A 25,003-nucleotide genomic window follows, 5' to 3' on the forward strand; every position below is an offset into this window, starting at 1 on the left:
GTTGCCTTTTGCCTTCTGTTATACAGTCACAGATAAACAAGCCTGGAGAGGACATCCAGAGACCGTCGCTGCTAACCCTCCACCCCAAAGAAGGAGCATCTCTAGATGTCACACCAAGCAAATTTTTATCTAGCTTATACTTAAGACCACACACGATAAGGACTCTGTCACTGCCCCAGCAACCTGCAGCCCATGTTTCGATACCTTTATGGTCAGGAAGTTTTTATAAAGGTCTACCAGAATCTTTTTTTTTTCTGTAACACATGTGCATGACTCTCTGTGCCATTCCCTACAGACAAGGAGATTAGATGATTCCCTTCTGCTTATTTCCCTTCTGTCACTTATTTGAAAGCTTATTATATCCCCTGTAAACCATCTCGTTTTTAGGTTAAACCCTAAACTTTTCAGCCTCTCCCCACCAGTTATATTTCATTAAGACCTCTGGTGATTTCTGATGCTCTTATCTGCACTCTTCACATCCTTCTCAACGGCAGGTCATCAGAGAGGACACAGTCCTCAAGCTGAGAGCTTATCAGTGCCACGGAACTGCTACACCCGTCCTGTCTATCACCTCCAACCTGACATAAAGTACAGGGTAGAGATTTCAGACCTACAAACATTTATAATATTTTTCATTCTTTTTTTGCCTGAAGTGCTACAGGTCTATCAAAAACCCGAACAAAAAGAAAAGACAATCTACAAACCCTCTCTAGCAGTGGACCTGCAATACAATTTTTGTCTGATCTGATGTTAAAGATCTGCTTTTGCTGGCAAATTTAATTTTGCTCCTCATTTCAGACGGATTGCCATAAATCACGTGAAGCAGGAAGTGTGCCTCATCTACATTTAGCTTAGTGTTAATTTAAGACACTGGTGTAAGTGTAGTAAAAGTCATGATAATTTATTGATAAAGGTATAAATCTTTCAGTGACTGGGACAGAGCCTGAAATAGAGCTGCGCCAGAATATTACAAAGGGAAAGGCTTCAGGTCCCGGTTTGGATCCAGATCCCTGCCTGCGTTCACACTGACATCTAAACGTGTGCCTGTGATCCTGACTGCATCCAAACCAGGCAGTCACCGGGTCGTGTCCACAGGCATAAATTGCCGAGCACTGTCAGCACATGGAGGCTTGGCAGCTTTTAAAGAATTTTGGTTTATCCGCTGCAGCAAAACGTCCTCTACAGCCCCTAAATCTGCTCTCCTGTTACAAGAAAGGAGGAATATTTTTTCTGGGAAAAAAATAATAAGGATCCAAGAAAGATACTTAGGATAATTGTTCAAATACAAACCCAGCTTCTGGGGTAGCCTGTGCTAAACTCTGTATCATTCTCTGAGACACTGCCAATGCAGTCAGGTTAACTGGTTAAAGCCAGACAAGGTTTTTTTTACATCAGTGGAAGTTTCCACAGGCAAGACTGACCCTAAGCAACACAGTACAAACCGAAAGCCCAGATGGCTACCAAAGTCTGGGTGTTCACTGATCCCAGAGTGCCCTCTTTTCCAAACTGAACTAATTTTACTATTATAACTACATTAATTCTACCATAACACTGGCCCAGGTTGCCCAGAGAGGCGGTGGATGCCCCATCCCTGGAAACATTCCAGGCCAGGCTGGCCAGGGCTCTGAGCAACCTGATCTGGTTGGAGATGTCCCTGCTCCTTGCAGGGGGGTTGGACTGGATGGGCTTTGAAGGTCCCTTCCCACCCAAACCATTCCATAATTCTATGATTATTCTTAGTGACTCAGGGTTCATTCATCCTACCCAAAAAAAACAATTAAAAATTTAGAAAGAATATAAGAGTTTTACTATGTAAAATATGGGACCTATTTGGGTCTGGGTTTTTTTTTTGTCCTGCAATAGACTGAGGGAAGCTCCTTGGTCTAAAGCTGGGAATTTTTACAATTGTCAACTCATCAGTCTCATTTCGTTCTCTTTGAAATGCTGGCTTTCCAGCAGGACGATCCCAGAACTAAGCACGTTTCTACTGTACCATTTTGCACTATAGATCTATAGGACTGCAAGGAGAAAAGCTGCTCCATACACGGAGGAAATTATTTGCTACTGAGTTCTAAAAATCAGTATTCTCTTCTAACGGCGCACCCCTGCTCAGCCCTATCCGACGTTCTCACAGAAGACATCTAATCAATGACACAGCTGTATTTCATAAATTGCCTATAGATAACTTCTGGGTGCTGTAAATGCAGTATGTACCTAACGAGTTGAACCACAGCAACAGGTTAGAACAAACCCGACAGTTGCACGACTCCAAACCCACTCCGGGTCCTTTTTTCGGTTTGGTTCATGTGAGCTTGCACTTTGAGCCAACTTCTGTTCTCCCTGGGCTGCAGACAAGTATCAGCTCTCACTACGATGTATTTGCTTCAGTGTAAATCTAGAGTTAGTCAGAGGAAAATTTGATCCTCCAAGCGCAGCTTCAGGTTCAAATCCAAAATCTCAAAGGAAACCTCAGTTGAAACGACCAATTTTTGCCCAATTTCTGGCCAACGCAACTTGCTTTTTTAAGGAAGGAGGCGGGTTTCCTCAGATCTCCACACGGATTCTCTCAAAGGTTTGTAAATCCTTGCCAAATCCTTCACAAACCTGGGCTGAGATTCAGAAATACAGTGAAAACAGATATTCTCTTTTTTTTTTTTTTTTTTTTTTTTTTTTTTCCGGCACTTTTGCTGCTGGGTCTGGCCAGGATAAGAAAGAGTAGAGGCTCAGGGAAAAAGTATGGGGAAAAAGATGATGCAAAAATTTTCAAATGTCAAACACGTTTTGTCTGAGCTCTGGGCACAAATTTGAGGTGTTAATGTACACAGAATTATTTGTTGCCTCTCTCCCTTTATCCTCCCAGGCTTTACTGTCCACTTCTTATACCACAGACCCCACCTTTATTGAACCTTTGTGTAGGTTTTATAAAGAGTTGCAGTGCTACAGACTATAAATATGCGATCACTGAGCCTTCTTCCTTTGCAAGGTCTACGTCCACGAGCAGAGCGACATTTGAGTTCACCCATGCAGCAAGAACCGAAAATCCCCGTTTCCTCGCACGACCATAAAAAATAATTCAGCTCGCCAACTCCACGGAATGAGGAGAAGGTATGCTGGCTGGCCAACTTGCAGGAAGAAAAAAAGAAAACAAAGGGAAAGCCTTGGCAAAGAGAATTGCGATCTTACTGTACAATTAACTACTGAGACAGCGAGTAGGATTAAAGCACGGAACATTTCAAGAGGCATCTCTTTACAACAGCGAAGCATTAGGAAGCATATCTGCACATTTCACAGACCTTTGAAATCAGCAGAGCTGGCAGGTTTATTTGTTTGGGTTGTCTCTTTTTCTTTCTTTTACTACTTAGGGATTTTTTTTTCCTCTCTCCTTTTCAAGACTAGAGCCAAATGACCCATGAGAAATGTACTGTAATTCGTCTCTTATCCATCCCTCATCTCCATCTGATATTCCCTCTGCCCTGGTTACCCTGATGTTTTTCCAGACTCTACAGCCTGAACCATTGCAACAAGGAGAAAAGTCAAACGATAAAGAAAGAAGTGGCGTAAGGATATTTTCAGGAACCCGTTCTGTTTGAACAGATTTCCTTTGCTGCGTTACAAAAACCTCTGTCGGCTGCCGCGAGCCTCATTCACATATACGCAAGAATGTCAATCCGCGTAGGAAGGTGCATATATATATTTTAGGCTATTTTAACCATCAGTTACACTGCTTGGCACTTCCACAGTGCTTCCCCTCTGGGCCTCAAAATGCTTCCTAAACACGAAGAGAGAAATTCCGCTCTGGTCAAAGCCCTGACACAAGCCCTCTGCACCCCGTCCAAGGACTTAAGCGATACTAAAGCGGGACAAGAACCCTTGCGCTGGGCCTCCCCTCACGAAATTTTACCGTGACTGAAGGAGCCATGAAATAGGCATACAGAATAATCTTCCTTGTCTTCTGAACGGGAAAACTGAGGTAGAGAAATGCAATTGTTTGTTCAAAGCAACAAAATCATTCAGTGTGACAGTGAGGATTAGAAACTCGATCTCTTGAGCCGACGTTCTGTGATAATGTGGATCATCTTTCTTTTAAATAAGTGGTGGCTTGTGTTGCTGATCCTTTAAGATTTCTGCTGGTGGCCACTAATCATATTTTACAAGGCTTCACTCATATTCTACAACAGTTTACTTATACTTTACAATCTCCAAAGAAGTCCTAAAGGTCCGGCGCTCAGCAGATAGAAAGTCAAAGCTCCCTACAATACACTGGTCCTTCCTGAATCCCTTGGCTTCACCACTTCTGAAGACAACACAGCACATCTACTTCACAAACAGATTTTCTCATGGAACCAGGGCTCTGCTTTCAATGAGCAAGCAGCCACCGTCCTAATGTATTTGGCATTTACATACCACCTCTCAACCCGGAGCTTCCAAGAACAACCAACAGATACATGCATAGCGCACCACACAACAGTTCAAATAAAGGACGTTTTGGTTTCAGTCACCAGAACAAACCTGATTTTGTTATGAAAAGCACCAGAGAGCAGGAACGCAGTCTGTCATGGCTCCCTTGAATCAGGTCAAGAGTTAGGTAGAGCCTCTGTTAACCAGACTGGAAGTTAGAGATCAAGAGGAAACTTGAGGCTTTGACACAGAATTTTCTTTAATTATAGGAGTAGCTCAGAGCAACTCTCTATATTTAAGTTGTCTAACAATCTCCACTACTAATATTCATCTCCAGCCTTGTCTTTCTCATCTCCATCCCAGTGGCTGTGGGGTCAAGGCTTGAGATCACATTCGCAGCAGTCTGCCCAAACAAGTGCCATGCTAGCGTGACGTCACGGTTGGAGTGACCCAGGTTTTCGGCACTTCTAGACACCAGGAAACACTTTGTGTCTCCTCTTTAGAGTCCATGGAAAACATGGGATTACCCTACTGCATGGCTCCAACTACCCACACCATCTGCCCTTGCAGTAGGCGATGGCAGGAAGGTAGGATGGGTCAGGACCCTACCTGGGTGGGCTCCGGTGGGTCACCTGCTATGGGAATATTTGGGATTTTTAGGAAGCTGAACACAGGCCAGGTAGGTAGCACAATGGCCCTGTGGTGCTCACAGTTAGACTGCAATTAGTTGCAGCTGCTGCAGAAGGGTGACGCGTGGCATCGTCCCTGCCGGGGTGCACAGCTGGGAGTTTAAGGGGCTGGTCCTTTAGCATCTTCCCTAATTACCACACAGTAAAAAATGCAAGATGAAAAAAAGAACAAGATCAAATTCTTTGCTCCTTTCATCTTACTTTTTGACACTAATCCTCCCTGTACATAAACTCTGTGTCACAAAATGAGATATACATTGCTATTGGAATGAAGGGCGACTTGGAATCAGGCCGATATAAGCAAAAAAAAAAAAAAAATCATATACAACCACAAAGGAGCTAGCATGTTTATTACAGATACTTTCTGGAGTTGATGGGCCAAAATAATCATTCCAAATATGCATCTTGCAAAACATCACTTTTGCTTTGGAGATGCCGCTTCTCTTCTGTTTTTGTTTTTACAACTCATGGACTTCCAAATCTCATTCCTTAACCTCCTGGCAGGGTTGCACATAAAGCTGGTCCTGCTGCACTGGGCAGATCATCAATGGCTTATGGTTAGGATAATCCTAATTTTCCTCTTTTCTGAGAAAGAAATGAAAACCTGATTCAAATGAGAGTGGTTGAAATTTCCTCTTATTTCATCTTATGCAGGAAAGGGTAGGAAACACCAAAGGGAGATCACAAGGAACATAGCCTCGTGATGGAGACTTCAAATCAAAGAACCAAGAAAAGCTTGTGCCCTGGCACTGCAAGCCTCACTTTTTCCATGTTCATATCATTATTTTTTTTCTCTTTGTTACAACAAAGGTCTAATATGTAGCTTTTTTTCATTTTCTGTTTGGTTTCTTTTTTTTTTTTTTTTTTCTCTCAGGAGGTATTGATGGCTTGTACCAGTAAGTCTTTGTCTTCAACAGTGAAATCTTGAACATGTTTTTTAAGAAAAAAAAAGAAAATTGAATAGTCAAATTCAAAGAACCACTAAACATTATGAGATCTATGAAAGCTGGTTACTCTTGTTCTTTCCCAGCAGTGAAGAGATTACAAGGAAACAGAAAATGTCAGTCGCTGAAATTTCTCATAAGAACATTCAGCTTTGAAGTTCCCAGAATCCACAGTAAATTGCCAGGTGATCTGGCAGAAACACCAACACACCTGCAATGAAAATAGCTCAGAGTTGTAGAAAGAAAATATTGTGGACCATGTATTTTCTAAATCCAAAAATGTTTTTAGGTTGGTTTTTTTTTTTTTTAATTTCTATTTCTGTTCACTAGGAAGACAAAGAAAGGCAAAGAAAGAGCACAAGAGAGGACTTAGTAGATTATGGCTTTGTCAAGCAACCATGGTTGGGAGACGAAACCAGGCAGCAGTGGCTGTAACAGACGCTGCTAACATAATTAACTCCCCGACATCAACATCCTGACCCTCATTCCTCTCTGCTGAGCCAGAGAAAAGCAGCAGGAGGAAAGATGTAAATGTGTATCTTCCAAGCACTCAGGAACTTTCTGTCTCTCTGGTTTTTGAACATATGCGGGACCTACAACTTCTGCGTAGATAGAAGGTATAGCAAATGCCATCGTACATGTGTGCTTCTGAGAGCGGACGTTGCTTGAACTGAAGGATACATCAATCAGAAAAGGTCCTCTACCCCTTAAATAAACAGCGAGCAGCAGACACATCAATTGCCCAGATTATTAGTTGGATGGAAGGATGTTTGTGTTGCCTCACATATGGATCTGCTAACATGCGTACCAGAAAACAGGCACTATCAGTCTAGAACATAAAGCTGATTGTAAGCATTCGCTGGAGGACACATTTCCCAAGACCCTACAAAATTGGACTGGCAGCTTATGAAACGTACAATGCTGATCCAGCGTGTAACAGTAAACTATAGGAAATCATACCCATATATTTGGCCTTCAGATGCGAGCGCAGAAATTGCCTTTTCTGGCACCACAAGCCCGTGGATCCACTCGAATCAAACACAGACCTCTAGCAAAGGGCCACGAGAACGCACGGGTCTGTTCTCCATGCTCAAACACTAACACAAGAGGAGAAAAACTCTAATGTACCTTCATGGCAAATTTCTTGACCAATTTTTGCCACGAGTACGACTGCTATAGACAGGCCACGCAGTCTGGCTTCCCCATAACGCTTGCACCCTCTGTCACTCTATTTGCCCATCTCAGCCACACACCAACTTTCCCTGCGGTTTGCTGCAGTAATTTATCGATAACCTGTCACTGACTACTACAGGACTCCAGATCCTGATGACTACAAAACTAACTTTGCAAAGGACCCAGCAAAAGTTGCAGGTTGTCATTTTTGTCCACTCTTTCCCCACACATAGACCCCGAATCACACAAACCTGCATTTATAAAAACATACGTTAGCGTGAAATGTCTTGCAGCTCCCTGCCAAAGACAGAGGGGAGCTGTTACGAATTCCCTCACTGCCACAACTCCTCTGCTGCCAGCTCACGTGCATCTCAAGAATTTTGCAAAACCTGACATCCTGCCTCACTCAGTTGTGGGGGAAGAGAAGGTGCCCTGGAACCACCTTTTGGATTGTCTCCTCCGATGGTTTGACCTAGAATGAAGAACTTTGTGTTTCATCAAGATGAGGACAGTTGAAGGTTTGAGCCTGCATTTTTAAGACAAAATAAGACATTTTGAAGCAAAATCATATGAAAAAAAAAAATCTGTCCCCATAAGTAAAACTATTAGAGGAACTCTGAGCGTATGAGGAGGAAGTCGGGAACTCCTAGCCCTTTTCTGAATCCGACTGGGTGCAGGGGGGAATCAAACACCAAAGATTTCTTCAGGCAAACTGGGAAAAACACTCTGATGTGTCTCATGGAAGCGTTTTACTCTGTGTTTGGAAGTTTATCATGACTGATCAATTCTGGAAGAATTAGCGAGCGAGTTCTGGTTTTTGGCACTGACACAGCCGTGGTAAAAAGGCTGGAAGCAAAAGGGAAGTAATTTTCGTAATGCTGTGAACTGTTGCCATCAATCCTTACCCAAAACATTTCTTCTGCTCACTCCAGTGCAGTGCTGTTCTGTAGGGGCTTTCCTCTCTGCTATAACCCTTTGTCTCACGAAGGCTCTTGACCTCACTCGAGCCCTGGATGTGGAGATCCAAGCCAAAGACCAAAATCTTTGGGAGTTCAATCTTTCTACGGACTTCAAAGAGCTTGGGATATGTAACTTAGTCCAGACAGAAAGCATAACATACATTTGGAACCACATTATATATGTAAAAATAGAAAAGACTGAATGACTGTTGAGGAATGCAGTGTGATGGGGAAGCCTGATGTGAACCGTGCACGGCAGTTACAGACCTATTTTCAGCCTCTAACCTAGGTGCTCTGAATCCTGGTGGAAAAAAACCCTACCTATTCTCCGGTAATTATACAGACTTTAAGATTTCATCCTCTAAATGATGCCTATGCTGTGTGTCTGTACCTGCTGTGAGCAGATGGCACGACTGCTCCCCTAAGGAACTGACTGAGCAACATCTACAAATAGCCAACGCTTATCCTCAGCACTTAGTGCAACACAATTGAGACTGCACTTTTTGGGAGGAATCAGCAACGCACAGAATTAGGCCTTAACAGAAAGCAAGCCAAACGTGAAGGCAAAATAAAACTCTTAATCAGAAATGCCAAGCCCGAACACACTCAGGTATTTTGAATAATACAAGTTTATGCAATTCTCAGTATTTCTCAGGTACGCCTATCTTTGTCTCCATTTGTGCTCACTGAAGACAGGAACAGAGCATCATCAAGCTCATGGAAATCAGGAGATCACAGAAAAATGCTGTTTTGTAATTGTTCTCCAGCAGTTTTGCAGACCTAAGCAATTCAGACAGTTTGGAAACATTTCCATGCTCTCCGATGCTCATGTGAAGCAAACTAAGCTCTGACCTTTTTGACGTGACCCACCTTCTCTAAATGAGCGTATCATATTTCTTTATTTACTTAGAATTCTTCACCAGATAATATCTCTGTCTCATTTTTAATTAAACAAAACCAATAAATAAATGGAGCAAACACAAAACAACTTAAGGCAAAGCTTTTCAAAGCGCAGAGGGGATTTTGATACCCACACACTACTGACAGTCGGTGGGTCCTGTCTTGGGAACCGAATTCCCCTTTGTGCCTTTGGAAGGTGCACAAAAATGTGTAGATGATTACAGTGGTGGGTCTATTAATTGATATCATCTGGATTTTATGTTATTTAATCAATGTCTGAGCTCTGACTGCAAAAGCAGCTTAAATTGACAGCCTCATTCCTTTCTGCTCAACGCTCCTTAACCTGTCGTCTTCCATACACGAATATAATTTGCGAGTCTGACAGGGCAGTCTCATTACATCCTATCACGGAAATTAGAAATGAATCAATAAACACAGAGGCAAACTCCTGATCAGCTCGCTCCTACCACACAATGTGGAATTCTTCACATTTCACCCCTAATCCCACGTCTGATCAAACCGAAATGTCTTCGGGGTCAGGAATGCCTCCGCTTCCTTTCGGTATTTCTTTCGGAGTCTAATCGCATCCCAGAAAAGCTGGTATTTTCTGTCTGTGTGTCTTATCTTTATCCTTGGTATAATTTGTGCTGTTTAATGCTGAAGAAATAATTCAGCAGCATACTTCATGCGACAGGGCAGATCCTTAATGGAGGAGAACTGCTGGCACGGCCCAAGTGACAGATTAAATCCCCTTCTTGGCATATTCATTTTTACTGTGCCTTGCAGTATAATTTCGACATGGAATTTTCCTGGCATCAATCACACAGGTTTCCCTCTTCCCCTCCACACCACGCTGCGTAGCTCTGTGTTTTGGTAAATCTCATCTATTAATAGTTGCCCTCTGTGGCTATAAAAAAATAACGCAGTAGTCAAAAGCCAACCCTTGCGAGGGAACAGCTGTGGATGCCTGAACCCGCACAGGACCCGGCATCACACGGCAAAGCCCTTTCTTGGCTCCGTGTCAGAGCAAACCGATTAAATAAGGCCAGAGTCAAGCTAAGGGAAAAGGAGCCCCCTCCCTGCACCAGAGGGAGAGAGAGGCCTACTCCAGCGCTGGGCTGGAGAAACATCAGGGTATTTCCATTTTCTCACTGACATTTTCTTTTTCCTTTTTTAACTCAAACCCCCCTCCCGTGTCCTCCTCGCTCCACCCTTCTGCCAAGTCCCAATAAAGTCCCGCACTTAAAGCAATAGAACAAAGATACATCACAGCAAGTATCAAAGGTCGCGATTTTAAGGTCTAGTCTACTCTTTTTTCCCCTCCCCGATTGATTTAACTGATTAAAGCATTTCTGCTCTTCCTGTGCTTTCAGCAGTATCCTGGGTAACTCAGGGGAAATTCAAACCAAGCAGCTGTGATCCGTGTTACAAAGTCAGGGTTGGAAATACAACGCAAGGATGTTGACGGGGCCATACTGGAAAGCGTGAAAGGAGAGGAATATTGTCCCCCGGTGAAGTGCCAAAGCGCTTTTATGTGTCAGATTGAGAAATACCCAGCCTAGCAGAGGGTACAGGGAGTTCACCACCCTCTCAGCACGAATGGGTACCAATCCCATCATAGAGGGACTGGTCGGTGACAAAATACTTGCCTGCAGGAAGCAGGAACCCTCCCCAGATTTGACTTTGAATTTTCATCTGCATGACCTAAAGTTCTTGAAAATCCTTAAGAACTGCTGAATTTCAGAGATTTCCATGCAAAGCCTGTACAATGCCACAGCCATGGTGAGGGTTGGTAGGGAAGCCGTACGGGGGCCTCACGTCCTCTGGAAACCAGGCCCGGGCTCTCTGCGCTTACAGCACACCTGGTCCGAAGCTGCAGGCACTTACAAAACCCATGCCACATAACTTCAGCATTTTTCAAATTTCCCTAGGGACGTTTCGCTAAGATAAATTCTCCTTGCAGAGCTGATGGGAATGATTTGAAAAACCAACAGAGCCTTGTGCTGGGGAAACCAACTACCACAGCTTCTCACTGAAGTCCTCAATTTACCGACACGACAAGGTTATAGCATGAGAAGGAAATTTATTCCATATTATCTACTGGCAGTATAGCTAAAAAGATGCATTCTGAGGCAGCAGAAAGAATTTTATTCTCCAAAGCCCTGTAATTCAACCCTGCTGAAGCTGCCCTCACACAAATCAGCGATGACACATCTTTTCAACGTCTAGGGCCAAAATTATTTTTAAAAGCATTGCAGGTAATTGCCACCGCTGTCATTCCAAACCACTGCTGTTTCCACTGTTTTACCATCACTGCTGTAACCCAACAAGTGTCATCAGCAAACACGGGCTGCTTCTACATTTCACAACGAACAGCTTACACATATCAATGGCCATGACCAGATCTTTAACTGGAATTCACATGAGATGTTCTACGTTTCCAAAGTTTGTTATATACCACTCAAACATCTAGGTACCTTCTAAAATAATTAGTCTGCAGGGTGCAGATTTTATCAATCTTTTTCACTGGAGTGGATTGGCCACAAGAGTCTTTAAAACAACGGTCGAAAAAATTTGCTGAACCTAGTTCTCCTGAAGAATTTCAGGAGGATCAAATCAGGCCAAAAACTCTAATCTTGGTTACAGTGGGGTCCCTTTTCTAGCAGGGGTCCCTCTAGCAGGGTCCCTCCTTTAAAAGAGAAAGGAAATTAAAAATGAAAAACAACACTAGGGAAAAGTTAAGTGTGTACTTCAAACTCACACATGCCAGGAAATTTAGAGTTAAAGGTGAAACTCCACCCTAAAGAGCTCCATTCTGGAGATATTTCAGTGAACAAACATAACGTGTTCTGAAATACAAAGACCCAGTAGGGTGCACTAGGTATGGAGTTTCAGCCTTCACTCCAAATTTCCTGGCTTTTTGGAGGTTTATTAGAGTTTCATACCCCAAGCATTGAAGTACTCCAAGAAGTTTCCTCTGCGCAGCTCACCCTGATGTTTTTGGAAGCTGAGAACAAGCACTCCGACAGCGTAGCCGCCCATCCATTATTAATGAACCTGAAAACTCTTTCTTGCAAATTTATGTTAATATGAAGTGCTGAAATTATGTGCAAACTAGGTAGTTTCAGCTGAGTTACCTTGAGAAACTCCAAAATTGCAAATCTATTCAAAACAAAACTGAAGGGTGGGATTTCATTGACCCCAGCAGAGCATGTGCTCCTTATCTTCCTCCACTGTACGTGGGTCCCGTAACTCCGCTTCAGCCGGGGTTGCAATCAAGAAAAGCCAGACCTGTTTTTGACAGTAATGGTTTGAATTCTTGGTCTAAACACTCTGTCATGTTGTGGGGTGGGGATATATCCGTCTCATGTCTCAATGAATCTAGCTCTAACGGATGAGAAATGAATCTAGCTATCAGCATCACACTTTTTTACAACACAGCTTTTATGAACACGTTACCAATATTGAAATGGTTCCAGCGTATCTCAGCAATCCTAAAAGATCTGTTTTGTGGCTCTGCATCATTGCGTTTCCTGATAGCTCGAAGGAAATTATTACCAGCAACTCTCGGTAGCCCCTCTGATCACCCACACTCTTCATCCTTCTCAAATATGCACACAGAGAAAGTTTTAGGACTCTATGATTATTTCAATGAGTGTCTTGTACAGCTAATGGAGAAGACATCACATGTACTTGAAATTGGCCTCACCAGCCACTCTGCACAAGCACATCTTAGCATTGGACAGGTGCAAAAGTGATGGGACAGCTCCACACTGTCCTGATCCTGAAGTGTCTGAGGGACAATTCATTCTCCTCGCTGCAGTTAAGAGAAGATAAACAGAGACATCCACTCCTTGGGTTTCCCCTGGCCCTACACTGGGCCGAGGAGAGAGCCTGTACCGAAGGGATGATCTGCCTTGGAGAAAGAAGGAAGGCAGGATAGGGAGGAGGCAGACAAGGACTTAAATCATCCGGAACTGGTGCCAAAGAAGTTCAAACCAGGGCCAATGGACATAGACTGTGCTTTGTGCTGCTGTCTACAGATCTACCTCTGCATCCTTTCTCCTTCAACCTTTTCCAAGACCTTCCTCTTTCCATCACCTCTCCATTTAGTTAATCCTCTCCTATCTCTGTGCCAGCTATCAAATTTAAACACACATACCTACCTAAATCCCCTGAGATACACTCCTCATACCTCTGAAATCCCCCAGCAAGCCAACAAGTTAAAAAAAAATTGTAAAAAACCCACTACAAAGAAATCAGAAGCAATGATTTCTTGGGAGAAACCTTTTTTTTTTTTTTTTTTTTAAACTGGATCAATTGATTAATTTAGGGGAAAAAAGGCAAGTTTTCAAGCTCATAAACCCTTATTTATATTATTCTTTTTTCCTAACAGTATTCATCAGCTTAAGAAAAGACATCCCCCCTGCTGCTGAAACCTGGCTTACGTGTAAGTCTCAGCTCTCCCAACTACACCAAGAACATAATTGCTCTGAAAATCAGCACTGGCACACTATTATCCAATTCTTCTGTTCAGAGCTTGTGTCTCAGTCTTTCCACCACATCTACTGAGGCTGCAGGCAAGTCCTCTGGGGCATAAAGGTATTTTTCTACCCCAAAATAAAAACTACTTAGAAAAACTTCCATTTTCCAAGTAATCACACTTTGGGGTTGGCTTTCTCCCCTGGCATTAAGTTCACAGATACTGGGTGAAGCCAGGATTGGTGCCTCTGCTCACATTGACCTTTTCAGCTGAGACTATATAAAGAAAATTCACCTTCTCCTTCTCACTCCTTTCTCCTGAACCCTGCGAACCCACTATGTGAAGGCACCAGTAATGTCGAGGGTTTGAAGCACGGCTGCACAGAGCAAACCCCCCCAGGACACAGCACGAGTCAGCATCATCTCTTCTGAAAGATTTCTGTATGTTTCCACTGGCAGCAATAGTGAAGGGACCATTAGGAAAAAAAAAAAAACAAACCACCTCAACTGAACTACTGCTTGCCCAAGTCCAGTAATCCACATGAGAGGCAAAGTCGAATGCATTGTGCCCATGGACACTGTAAAGCTCAGCATGAGCTTGCAGCCCAGAAGGCCAACGACATCCTGGGCTGCACCAAAAGGAGTGTGGGCAGCAGGTCGAGGGAGGGGATTCTGCCCCTCTGCTCCGCTCTGGTGAGACCCCACCTGCAGCACTGCGTCCAGCTCTGGAGCCCCCAGCATCAGAAGGACATGGACCAGTTGGAGAGGGTCCAGAGGACGCCACGCAGATGATGAGAGGGCTGGAGCAGCTCTGCTGTGAGGCCAGGCTGGGAGAGCTGGGGCTGTTCAGCCTGGAGAAGAGGAGGCTCCGGGGAGACCTGAGAGCGGCCTCCCAGTACCTAAAGGGGTTACAAGAAAGACGGGAGAAACTCTTCAGCAGGGCCTGTTGTGATAGGACATGGGGTAATGATTTTAAAATAGAGGAAGGTAGATTCAGACTGGACATAAGGGAAAAAATTTTTTACAAGGAGGGTGATGCAACACTGGCCCAGGTTGCCCAGAGAGGCGGTGGATGCCCCATCCCTGGAAACATTCCAGGCCAGGTTGGCCGGGGCTCTGAGCAACCTGACCTGGTTGGAGATGTCCCTGCTCTTTGCAGGGGGGTTGGACTGGCACTTAAATTCTTATCAGAAAAGATGTTTGAAAGATAAAATGGGAATTGCAAATGTAAGTATTGCACCTGGTTAAGTTCGCCACAGAAACAGCCTGTGCTTTGCATTTTTCTCTGTGTGAAAGGTGCAACCTCCTGAATTTACAGATGGCTTCAGCTGCCGCTAATTAAAAATGCAAAGGGCAGCTCACACCCACTACCGAGAGAGGCTGTACACAAATGGATACGGGAGAAAATCAGGGTGATTGCAAAGCCGCACAGCACTTGCAAGAGGCCTGTTGGACGTGGTCAAACCGGGGGGCTGTGTGTGAGACAGCATAAGTTGAATTGATCTGCAAAGAGAATAAAACAGCTTAAACACACTGCTGCTTTCCAGAACATGGGAGAAGATGAGCTCCACCTCGTTTGCTTAGACAGAGGCTGGTAAGGGGCTGCTGGAGAGGGTCTGCAGAGCAGCGGGTCGTGGAGGATGCAATGCTGCGGAGCAGAGAGGGGCAAATTCAGTCCTTGCCAAACCCGCGGACTCTGCACTCGCAAAGCTTCCATGCGAGGTGCCAGAGCCAACTGGGTCTGTGTTAGCACTGGAGAGTAGAATAATACTTTAATCTATTGTCTCCCCCAAGGATTCCTAATGATCTCTGATAGTTCACTCCATAGATTTTATAAGCTGTCTTCATTCCAAGCATCCTGCAGTTTGACCAGACAGTGATCTTTTCACATAATGGATAACGTCCATGAAAGAAACCATCAGTCTTATGAGTCTTGGGGAAAAAATGCTTCTTGAAAAAAGCCCTTGGAAAAGATGACTGTGGGTCAAGCTAAATTGAGCAAACTCTTCCCAGGATGTGCAGTCATATACGTAGAAATAGTTTCTTTAGCACTGAAGTCCTGTCTATATCAGAATTCAATACTAGACTTATAAATGTCAGTCGCTAGCATGGGAACAGATGCAACTCCTCCCAGCTGATTAACATCCCTGCCATCTGGGATAGAGGACAGAATAAACAGAGAGAACCGAGGATTTCCTGTTGGGACTTGGCTTTTGGGTGACAACTACCAAGACAGAGCAACTCTGTCCTCGAGAGCATTACCTCTCCACCTTCTAAAGAGCCCTCGGGGTGGTAATTAAAGAACTGGACATTTAACGCTGAATCCCTGCACAAAAAGTCAAGCATTTGCTATATGTCTGTCTGATACCTGTGTGAATGCAGGAACCCTTGATGTCAAGAGCTGCACAATGGTCTCTACGAGACACTGGATTAAGTTCTCAAGCTTCTTGATTTGAAGAGCTTTGATGAATTTCTTCTGTTCTTTTTAGTGTTTAGGATTAGGTAGAAAGCAATCCTTTATTTGGAATCAAGGAGTATTTCTTACAACTCTCCTAGCTGCTAGAAAAGGGCATTAAGTATGCCTCCGTCCTCCAGAGTAAGTTGACCATATTTTGCAAAGAAGCCTCATGAAAAGAAGTGGAAGAGAAGGAAAAAGAGATAAGAGACTGATCTGATCAGAAGCTTCATGGAGGAGCCCTGAAGTGCAGCCGCCGCTCAGCTGTCTGTACGCGGTTGACCCAGGCTGTAGATTAGCCAGCCACCCCCTGCTGCCATCCACATGCCACAGCACGGTGTGCTCTTCACACAAGGCTCTGCCGTACCCAGTGCTGCTCAAAATTTCTACAAATTGTTCAAACCTGTATTCAGAGTCTGATTTACGTAGCACTGGAATGTGCCCATGCCCTTAATCTCGAGCAAGCTGACGTGAGCCAACGCTAAGCTTTGCTGAACTGCACAATACAAGTGTGGAAAAGGCCACAGGAAAGGGTGGGATCAGCAGGATGCTGGACTCCAGCTCTTTGGTTTGGTCTGCAGGCAGGTGCTGCAAATAGATTCTGGAGCTTGTACAGCTCATCTCTGCCCCTTGTGTAGGCAGAGCAGAAGGGATTCGGGAGCCTTCAGGGCACGCGTGGACGTTGAGAAAGCCTGTCCCCAGGCTCAGTTATCCTGAGGGGATTTCCAGCAAGTGTTCATCAGATTGTATGAATTGAGACAGACTGAAGAGACTCCAGTAGCTTTTACTGTTTCAGGAATTTCATCAGTATTTTCCTAAGGAGGCATCGAGGGAAATGCTGTCTTATCTGTCCATGCAATCCTGCGGTGAAGCCTGATATGCAAGGCCAATATTACATAAAAGGAATGGCTCGGTTAACCATCACATGGTGCAACAATTTGCCACATCAAATGGCACTTCAGAGCATGATTTCCTATGCTCCCTTGCTGTTTGTTTCAAGTGTTTTGAAAAGGAGCCATGGTAGGTGTCATGAGCTCAAAGTTTTCCCTATTTTGTAAGCCGCAATAAGCAATATCCCAAACAACACAAGGAATGTGTCTTCCTGGCAAGCGTGTTTATCCTTGTTCCTTCCTTTTATATTGGGCCAGGCTGTATGATCTTAGCATGTTCTGGTTTCCCAGAACTGCAGAAATAAAGAAAAGCTGAATGATATTTGCAAATCTTGTGCTGGGACTAAATAAATGTTTCCCACTCTCAAGAAAGTAATAAAAAGAAGCGAGGCAGATATTCTTGGATAAAGCCTGGATAAAGCTTGGATAAAGCCTGTGGTGTGGCTAATGATAACCAGTCTTTTGATTTTTTTTTTCCCCGTAGGCTATTAAAAAAGAGGAGAGATGATCTAGTTGGTACCACAATGTTTACAGCTTTTCTGCTGAGCAGCTCTGAGAGCAGAGTCCCCATCCATCAGCGCTGTCCCTCTGACAAACTTCTGTACGGATAAGCCACTGTACTTAAATCTCCATGCACCAGCATCCCTGCTACCTGACTATGGCACAGACTGTTTCCTCTTTGGAAGAAAATATGTTGTGGAGACGTGCCAGGCAGTGAAGGACAAAAAACCCAAACAGCTCTGCTGCTGGGATCAGCTCTAAAAGTCACCATAGCTGCACCACAGCAGTGACTGAAGGACACAATCACAGAACCTGAGCACTTTGTCCAAGGTGCCAAAAGAATGAGAAGAAACTTATAGCACAGGTCAGAGGTGCCTTGAAATTGCTTCAGTGATGTCACATTTGTGGTTGTGTTTAGTCAAGAAGCATCCACAGAGGTTTTTTGTAACTAGACTCACACCAGCTTCGTCCCAGGATGGAGGCTTGATGGACTGGGATTGAGACAGCGAGAAGGAAAGCAACTGGAAACGGATTCATCTTCGTTTGGGGATCAAGAGGCACTGAAGAGAGTTCTTGTTTATAACAGCATTAATTAAGCATTAGCACTTTTTGGTTGGTTCCAAAGGACAAAAATATTTCAGGAATAAACTCTGCATGGCGAACAGCTGTCTACAACTGCTGATGCTAAGGATGGAACAAAACCCAACAGTATCTGAGGGTCCCCCAGTACCAAGGACGGCCTTGAAGAGTCTGTACAGCATAAAGCTCAAGAAACTTTTTACTGGTGCTATTTCATCTTTTTTCCCCCTTTTATTTGATTCCCTCACCAGGCTGGGGCTCTTTTCCCTTTCTTCTGCTATTGTTAGGCTGAACTTTGGCAGAGGAAGTACCTGGAATTGGATGTGAGCTCTCAGTGGCTGCGGAGACGTCTTCACTGATGTGGTGCAAGGCCTCCACTGGAGCAGACTGAGGACTCTTTGCCAATGAAAGTGATGACAAGAGGGGCTGCTGATGCAAAATGGGCCCAGATGGTGCCAACTGACTCACAGATTTTGACTGAGTCACTAATTGGCACGGAAATCTCTCTGAGGGGATGATTCTGAGGGCAATACCAAAGCCAAACATAGGGTTTGAATCTTCACCCTTTTAGTCAATGAAGGCTTTGCTGCCAAAGCCACTGCCCTAAACCTGTATTTGTTAGCCTAAATACCCAAAACAGCCTTACAAAACTCATTGATCAAGTCCACAGGCCTAATTGCTGTGTTCTGCCATACTGAGTGGTAGGTATGAGCTCAGTCTGAGCACCTCAGCCACCAAATAAAAGCTCCAGAGAGATGGAATGTCTTCTACTGCCCTTCTTGGCTTCACTGCCAATGATCAATGCTGCACTGAAATGTATGTGCACAGACAAAAAAATGTAATCTAACTGTTGTAAAAAAAAATAATAATAGTAAAAAAAAAATCTTTGGAGGATCTAGGGATTTTCTTAGGCTTTACACTGTGGAAAAGGACCTTCAGGCCTCCCTCATTGACTTGAGTATGCCAGTCAAGAGGAGGTGCTTCTCAAGCCAAAATGAACGTGTAGAAGGTCTGTGAGCTCCATGTCATGAAATTCAAATCCTCCAGACAGGTTCAGCAAGGTGGCTCTCCCCAAAAGGAACACAGAACTGCATATGAAAAGCAACTATGCTGTGCTAAGGATAACTTCAGATTTTGGAAATAAATTCCTTGCTTGGGCTTGTGCGAGTACAATCTCTGCAGCAGAAAGACTTCATTTGAAATAGAAACATCCCTGTTAGAATAACTTTAAGGCACAGTCTTAAATCTGTCAACTAAAATTTACAAGGCTTTTCTTGTTTCAGTTTGTATGGGTTTTATGCTGGTCACAGAACAAGTGACAAAAGGGTACTATCTGATTAAAAATAACGTACTTGTTTAAAAATTGTCATAGCTCTTATAACTAACACCTCGAGTTCTCAGAACTACAGTGTTAAAACAATCCCATTTGCATGATGCCTTTGATGATATTTGCTTAGCTGTGGTCCTCTCCAGTTGAACAGGGACTGGTATTTTTCCTTCTGATATTTTCAGTCATTAGTATTTAAAGTGTTTCCTCGTTCGAGCTTTGTTCACTGGTAACTGACTGAAGTAAAGCTGAGCTATAAGGATTTTTTTTAAAAAAAACAACCTCACTGGAGTTAAAAAAAAAAAACAAAACACAAAAAACCTCAAAAAAAAAAAAAAACCAAACAAAAAAACCCCACACAACTGGAAAGGAAGCATTTCTTTGCAGCTTAATTATGTGTATTTAAAGCTCCAGTAGAGCTGATAATGTTGTTTAAAAACCTCTCTGCTAAGGAAGTTACAAATATAGCCTGTGTTGCTGTAATGGAAGGGACTCCAGAACAGCTCATACTTTCCTTCCTAACCTGAATTTTAGTGTTGACAACACAGGCTGTTCTGACCACCTAAAGGCTTTCCCCCGTGACTCCATGAATTGCCCTAAAAAAAAAACCCTGTAACATGGGATATTGGCAGCAGAATTTCAGCTTTACCCTTCATCTTCAGGGTGTTTATATTTCCAACTCATTCACAGGGAACAATTTTTTACTTAAACATACTGACTCTTATCTGAAGATGACCCACAGCGAGCTGGAGTAACTGTAGGTATGTGGTACTCAACTGATAGAAGTTATTCAGGGATGCTCCTCTTCAAACTACAACCCCTTTGCTGAGGATCCCAGGATTTTATAAACTCATTTTCACCCACAGAAAGCTGCCCTGCCATTTGCAATGAAGCTGCATTTCTCTCATTTTCATAGATAGAAAAAGAGGCGCAGGAGAGTTCAATCACACACCCAGTGTGTGCAACAGGACTGCCAGGAGCCTGGTACCCACCTCCCTCCTCACGACCCACGGGCTCAGCTGCCCCTCCACAGCAGCGCTCCAGAAAGCTGTACTCACGGCTTTAAGAACGCAGAATAACCTACCTACCTTCAAAGAAGTCTTACAGAATTAAAGCCTACCTAAGACTATTTATGTCCTGTTCCATGCCTGAGGGGCTCTTCCCCCTCCAAATACATATCCAGTCCCCGCTCCTAAGAGTCTGTGGTTAAAATAAACTGTGCAGTGCTACAATATACTGCTCATGACCAACAACTAATGGGTTTCCCAAAGTTGGCTGCTTCAGTCTTTAGCACTTTCTTTGGCCTAGATGCAGCATACCAATTCCATGTTAAGACACTGTTGAGACCATTACTGAGATTGCATTTGGGTAACTGTAATGTGAGCTAAATACTAAGAAAAGAATAAATTAATTAAAAACCCCAAGGCCCATAATGTCAACAACACAAGAGTTCAACAGCCAGCAGGCTGGTCAATACCTAGACAAATATTCATTAATATGCTCATAAAAAGCTTGCTTGTTTAAGAAATTGCCTACCTGTAAGGAGAATAGGGGTCAAAGCATGTCTTGGTGACTTCTGTTATCTCTGGGTTACAGCATTCCCCACCATCAAAGTTGTATCTCTCGTAATTACAATCCATGTCGCACACACCGTTCTGCTTCTTCTTGTTGAAGAGCGCGTGGCGTACGTGTCGGCAGTCTCCGCCATCATACCCAGTCAAGGTGTGGTTGCACTCAGGATCACAGTTATCGTCCCCAATCTTGCTGATATCACAGTTGGCCAGGATGAGTCGGTGGCGAAGGGAGGAGTTCTTCACCTCCAGCACCTCCAGCTCCCAGGTGATGTTGTAGCGGCTGAAAGCCTCATTTAAATGCTGATGCTGGAACTCAATCTGCTGTCGGCTGACAGTGGGGTTCTGGTGCTTGTCATCATAGAGATTTACCACACGGTAGCGAACGATTTTGTTGCGGCGGAAGCTAGGGAGCTTGTTGTAGCTGGCAATTACATCTGTGTTGTCGCAGACTGTCTGTCCGCAGAGAGGAGGGTCTAGGCTGGTATCCAGCAAATAGCCATGATGATAGCTGAACTTACTCTGAGGACTGCTGCCATCCTTCATGGGAGACCAGGTGTTTTTCACATTCAGTAAACTGTCTTGAAGAACTAGCTGAGGTAGAGGAGTGTCTTGTCTGTGAATTGCCTGGCCCATGTCCAACAAGATCTCCTTCTGAGACCGGGCTGTCCTCCAGAGGCTGAAGTGCTCTATGTAACCCCGATAGTTCTGGTTCAGGGCATTTCCTCCAACCATGAGCACCTTGCACTTCAAGGTCAGAAGACTGAAGATGCTGCCCACTTGCTCTCCACTTGTGGCCACCTGGGCACCGTTCACATAGAGTTTCATCAGGTGCCCATCATATGTGGCAGCCAGGTGCACCCACTGGTTGGGGAGGTAGCTGCGATGTGCTGCAATGGTGGTTATTTTGCGAGCACGGTCCGTCTTCAGAGAGAAGAAATAGCGGGGGTCTCTATTCCCCTGGTCACTGACGGTGTTAATCCCCAGGACCCATCCTCGGTCACGGGAGGTGTAAGAACATTTGTCATATAGTCCTATGTGCCCCCAAAAGAGAAATATGAATAAATAAGAATGACAGAATAAAGAAATGAGTCTTTAAATTGTATAATTATATCTCTCCATATGTATATACACACACTCACCTACATATGTCAGAAATTCAGTGTACGAGACATTAAATCATCTAGCGCATGGTTGCAGGAGGTCATGTTAAGACTTGCTACTAAAGGTCAAGGTTTGCCAGTAGCAGGTACAAATGGGATTCCCCTTTCCTGACCAATGACTAAAACTCTTTTGCAAACTCCAACCACCAAAACGTTGCACTGTGCATTTGGTTCTTACCTTCACTCAAGCCATACATCATGGGTTGAAAATAAGAACAGCCTTGAGAAGCAATCCTTGTTGATCTCACTCATATCTCACACCCCTGAACCCTGCATCTAGTAAGGTCCAGAGGAGAAATAAGTATAAAATCTATGCACTGCACAGTTTGAGACACACTGAGCAGCTGCAATGATCTCAATTGGTCCAAGCACCCAAATCCTACAGAGAGCCAACAGGATGTGTTCAGGCTACCTTCACATTCATACCCAGTAAAAACCAGTAAGGAAATTGCGTACTTCGGTATATTGGATGTGCTGAACAAGGTATATGCCACACCAGGAAAGGGCAATACAAGCGTACGGATGGATGTATGTGTTCAGAAACATTCCTATCACCTTGCACATACACCTACTAACGATTTGTGTATTCCACAGGGAACATGCACTCGTGATGTCTCCCATAGACGAAGTCTTCAGGCAGCTCTAAGCAGTGGGAAAACCCCACTCCTCCTCAGCTCGGGACACAATATTTGGTAAGTCAAAGACACACATTTCTCTCTTTCAGTTCTTAAAGGCTCAGGGCTGCAGGGACACCCATCAACCAAAAAAATAATTGTTAGAGCCTTCAGCACCAAGTAGCCTTTCCACTATCAGCACACAGAAAGCAATCCTTCCCCCAAGCCTCCGCTTCCAAAAGCCTTAACAAAAATCATAAATCTCTGACAGCTCAGTCCTCATGAAAAGACTAAATATCCCCTTACCTCACCCCTGCACCCTAACCCTCCCAGCACTACAACCCAATAACATCTTCTGCTCCTGACTAAGTTGCTCAACAGCCATCTGTTAACAATCACTCATTAACAGCGCAGTCTTGTCTTGTATCAACAGAGCAAAGGTTACAGGAGCATTCACTGTATTTTTCCTCCCCTCTCCCAGCACCCACCTTCCCCCCTCTCCTCACACCCTTCCCCTCACCTCCTCCTCCCTCTGTAAAAAAAAAAGTCTTCTGATGGGAAAGTTAAAAAAAACTTAAACAGTCCTTTTTTCTGCACGTTGGTATTTTGCTAGGGACTCTGAGCTCCCCCTTTTCCTGTTTCCTTTGGAAGAGAGATCCCAGGGTTCGGAAGGTAATGTGTTTATTCATCTGTAGGGCGCACTCGGTTCAAAACCTTCTTGAGACCAGCTTCTCGTTAGTACCGCTACTTCTGATCACGAGAAAGGGGAGGAGGAGAACCAGGGAAGGAAAAAACAAACATGCTAAAAAAAAAATTGACATTTGCTGGGGTGGGTATTTACCCTAGAAAGTCTATGAAAGCCAAAGCTACCAATGACCTTCTGGAGTCTGTGTTTAAGTGGTTTGTTGTTTTTTTTTTAATTTTTCCTTTATGTAATAAATACTTTTACAAAGCATTCATTTTCAGATGTATGAGAGCCCATAAACATCTGCATTTTTATGAATCTCAAATGAAGGTATCATCCAATGATAGTGGGTGGATAATACTGCAAAGAATGAGAAGACAGCTGGCAAGACAAGGCCCTCTTCCAAACAACTCATAAAAAAAAGTTGTAAAAAATCTCAACTGATTGTAATAAGACCATTCGAGCTGGTCAGACATTTTGTAAGAGAGTTTTTGTCTTCCAAGAAATGCCAACATGTTGAGAGCACAAATAGTGATGCAGAAATGGGCTAGTCCCAACAAATCCGAGAAGTTGTGGGTCTTCAACACGGTCAGGGGAACATCAGGGATCCCTTCGGCTGTTCTGACTGGAAGCAGAGAAGGTCAACCCATCCCAGCCACGCTCCACACCATCTCCTGCCGCCTTTGCTGCCCAGTGACCGCATTCACCAGGCCTATGGACTGCAGGGCAGCTGCACGTGCAATAGCTGCTCCACCTGTTTCTGAAGGCATCCAAGATCCCCACTGTTGGGTGGATGGCTGGACATCGTAGAAAAGGCTTCTGGGCTCTCCAGCTCCAGGGAAGTCCACCACACAGTCTTTTAGGGTCAAATTTTTTGGCTTTTTGTACTGACTGAGACTGGAAATATTCCCCCAAAGAACTAATAAATTATTATGGAATGGAAATTCAGCTTCCTAGCCAGCGTTAAAGAACATCTTCCTCTCTTTCTGAAGCGCTGCATGATGCTAGTGATTGACCTCAGCTGAACAGATGGAGCTGCTGGAGGAATACTACAGAATAGTAGCAATCCTCCCTTGCCTTTGAGCATTTCAACCCTGATGTGATGCAACGTGTCTTGAGTCTGCCTCAAACAGCTGCCATCAATTCAAGATTTACAGGGAGCCAAAAGAGGGCAGAAAAAGAAAAAAACAGTGACAATAGGGACACCACTGAACACGCCAGTCTGAAAGCTACTGAACTAAAACAGTCTACTATTCCAGTTCCTTACATTTTCTAGTTTAGGGCAAAGGTCATTGCTGAATCCATATGCCACGTACAGTATTCTTTTCTCAAACTTTTACTATTACAGACATCCAACTCTTGATGAAAAGACAGAACGAACACAATCCCTTCAGCAGCAAGACTTGTTTTATTCTTAAAAGAAAAGAAAAAGAGTAAGAAAAGGGATCAGAAACTCACACTCCCTATAACTTGCAAAGCCGTACCAGTTCTCCATGACCTTCTTGTGCTTGTATGCTCTACCTGCTTTCCCAATCCTTCACTTACTTTTGGCTTTAGACTAAGAATCCTCCGGCTAAGGGAGTGTCACTTTTCCATTTTGTCCCCAGCACAATGAAACTAATCTCAGCTGGGACTCTGGATGTCATAATAAAAGAATTTATTAGTTCTTCTAT

At 43.9% G+C, this 25,003-nt stretch overlaps 1 protein-coding gene across 2 annotated transcripts in view; it reads right to left on the reverse strand.

Moving 5' to 3' along the window:
• Window positions 1-25,003, reverse strand: part of PAPPA (pappalysin 1) — a 181,167-nt gene that overhangs the window by 131,725 nt on the left and 24,439 nt on the right. For both annotated transcript variants that reach the window (XM_086763700.1, XM_086763699.1), the window contains exon 2: window positions 20,834-21,902. In XM_086763700.1, the coding sequence (XP_086619826.1) occupies window positions 20,834-21,902 (1,069 nt within the window). The remainder of the gene's footprint in view (window positions 1-20,833; window positions 21,903-25,003) is intronic.

This window comes from Chlamydotis macqueenii, chromosome 20 (genome assembly GCF_036417535.1).
Source record: "Chlamydotis macqueenii isolate bChlMac1 chromosome 20, bChlMac1.mat, whole genome shotgun sequence".
NCBI classification, from domain to species: domain Eukaryota; kingdom Metazoa; phylum Chordata; class Aves; order Otidiformes; family Otididae; genus Chlamydotis; species Chlamydotis macqueenii.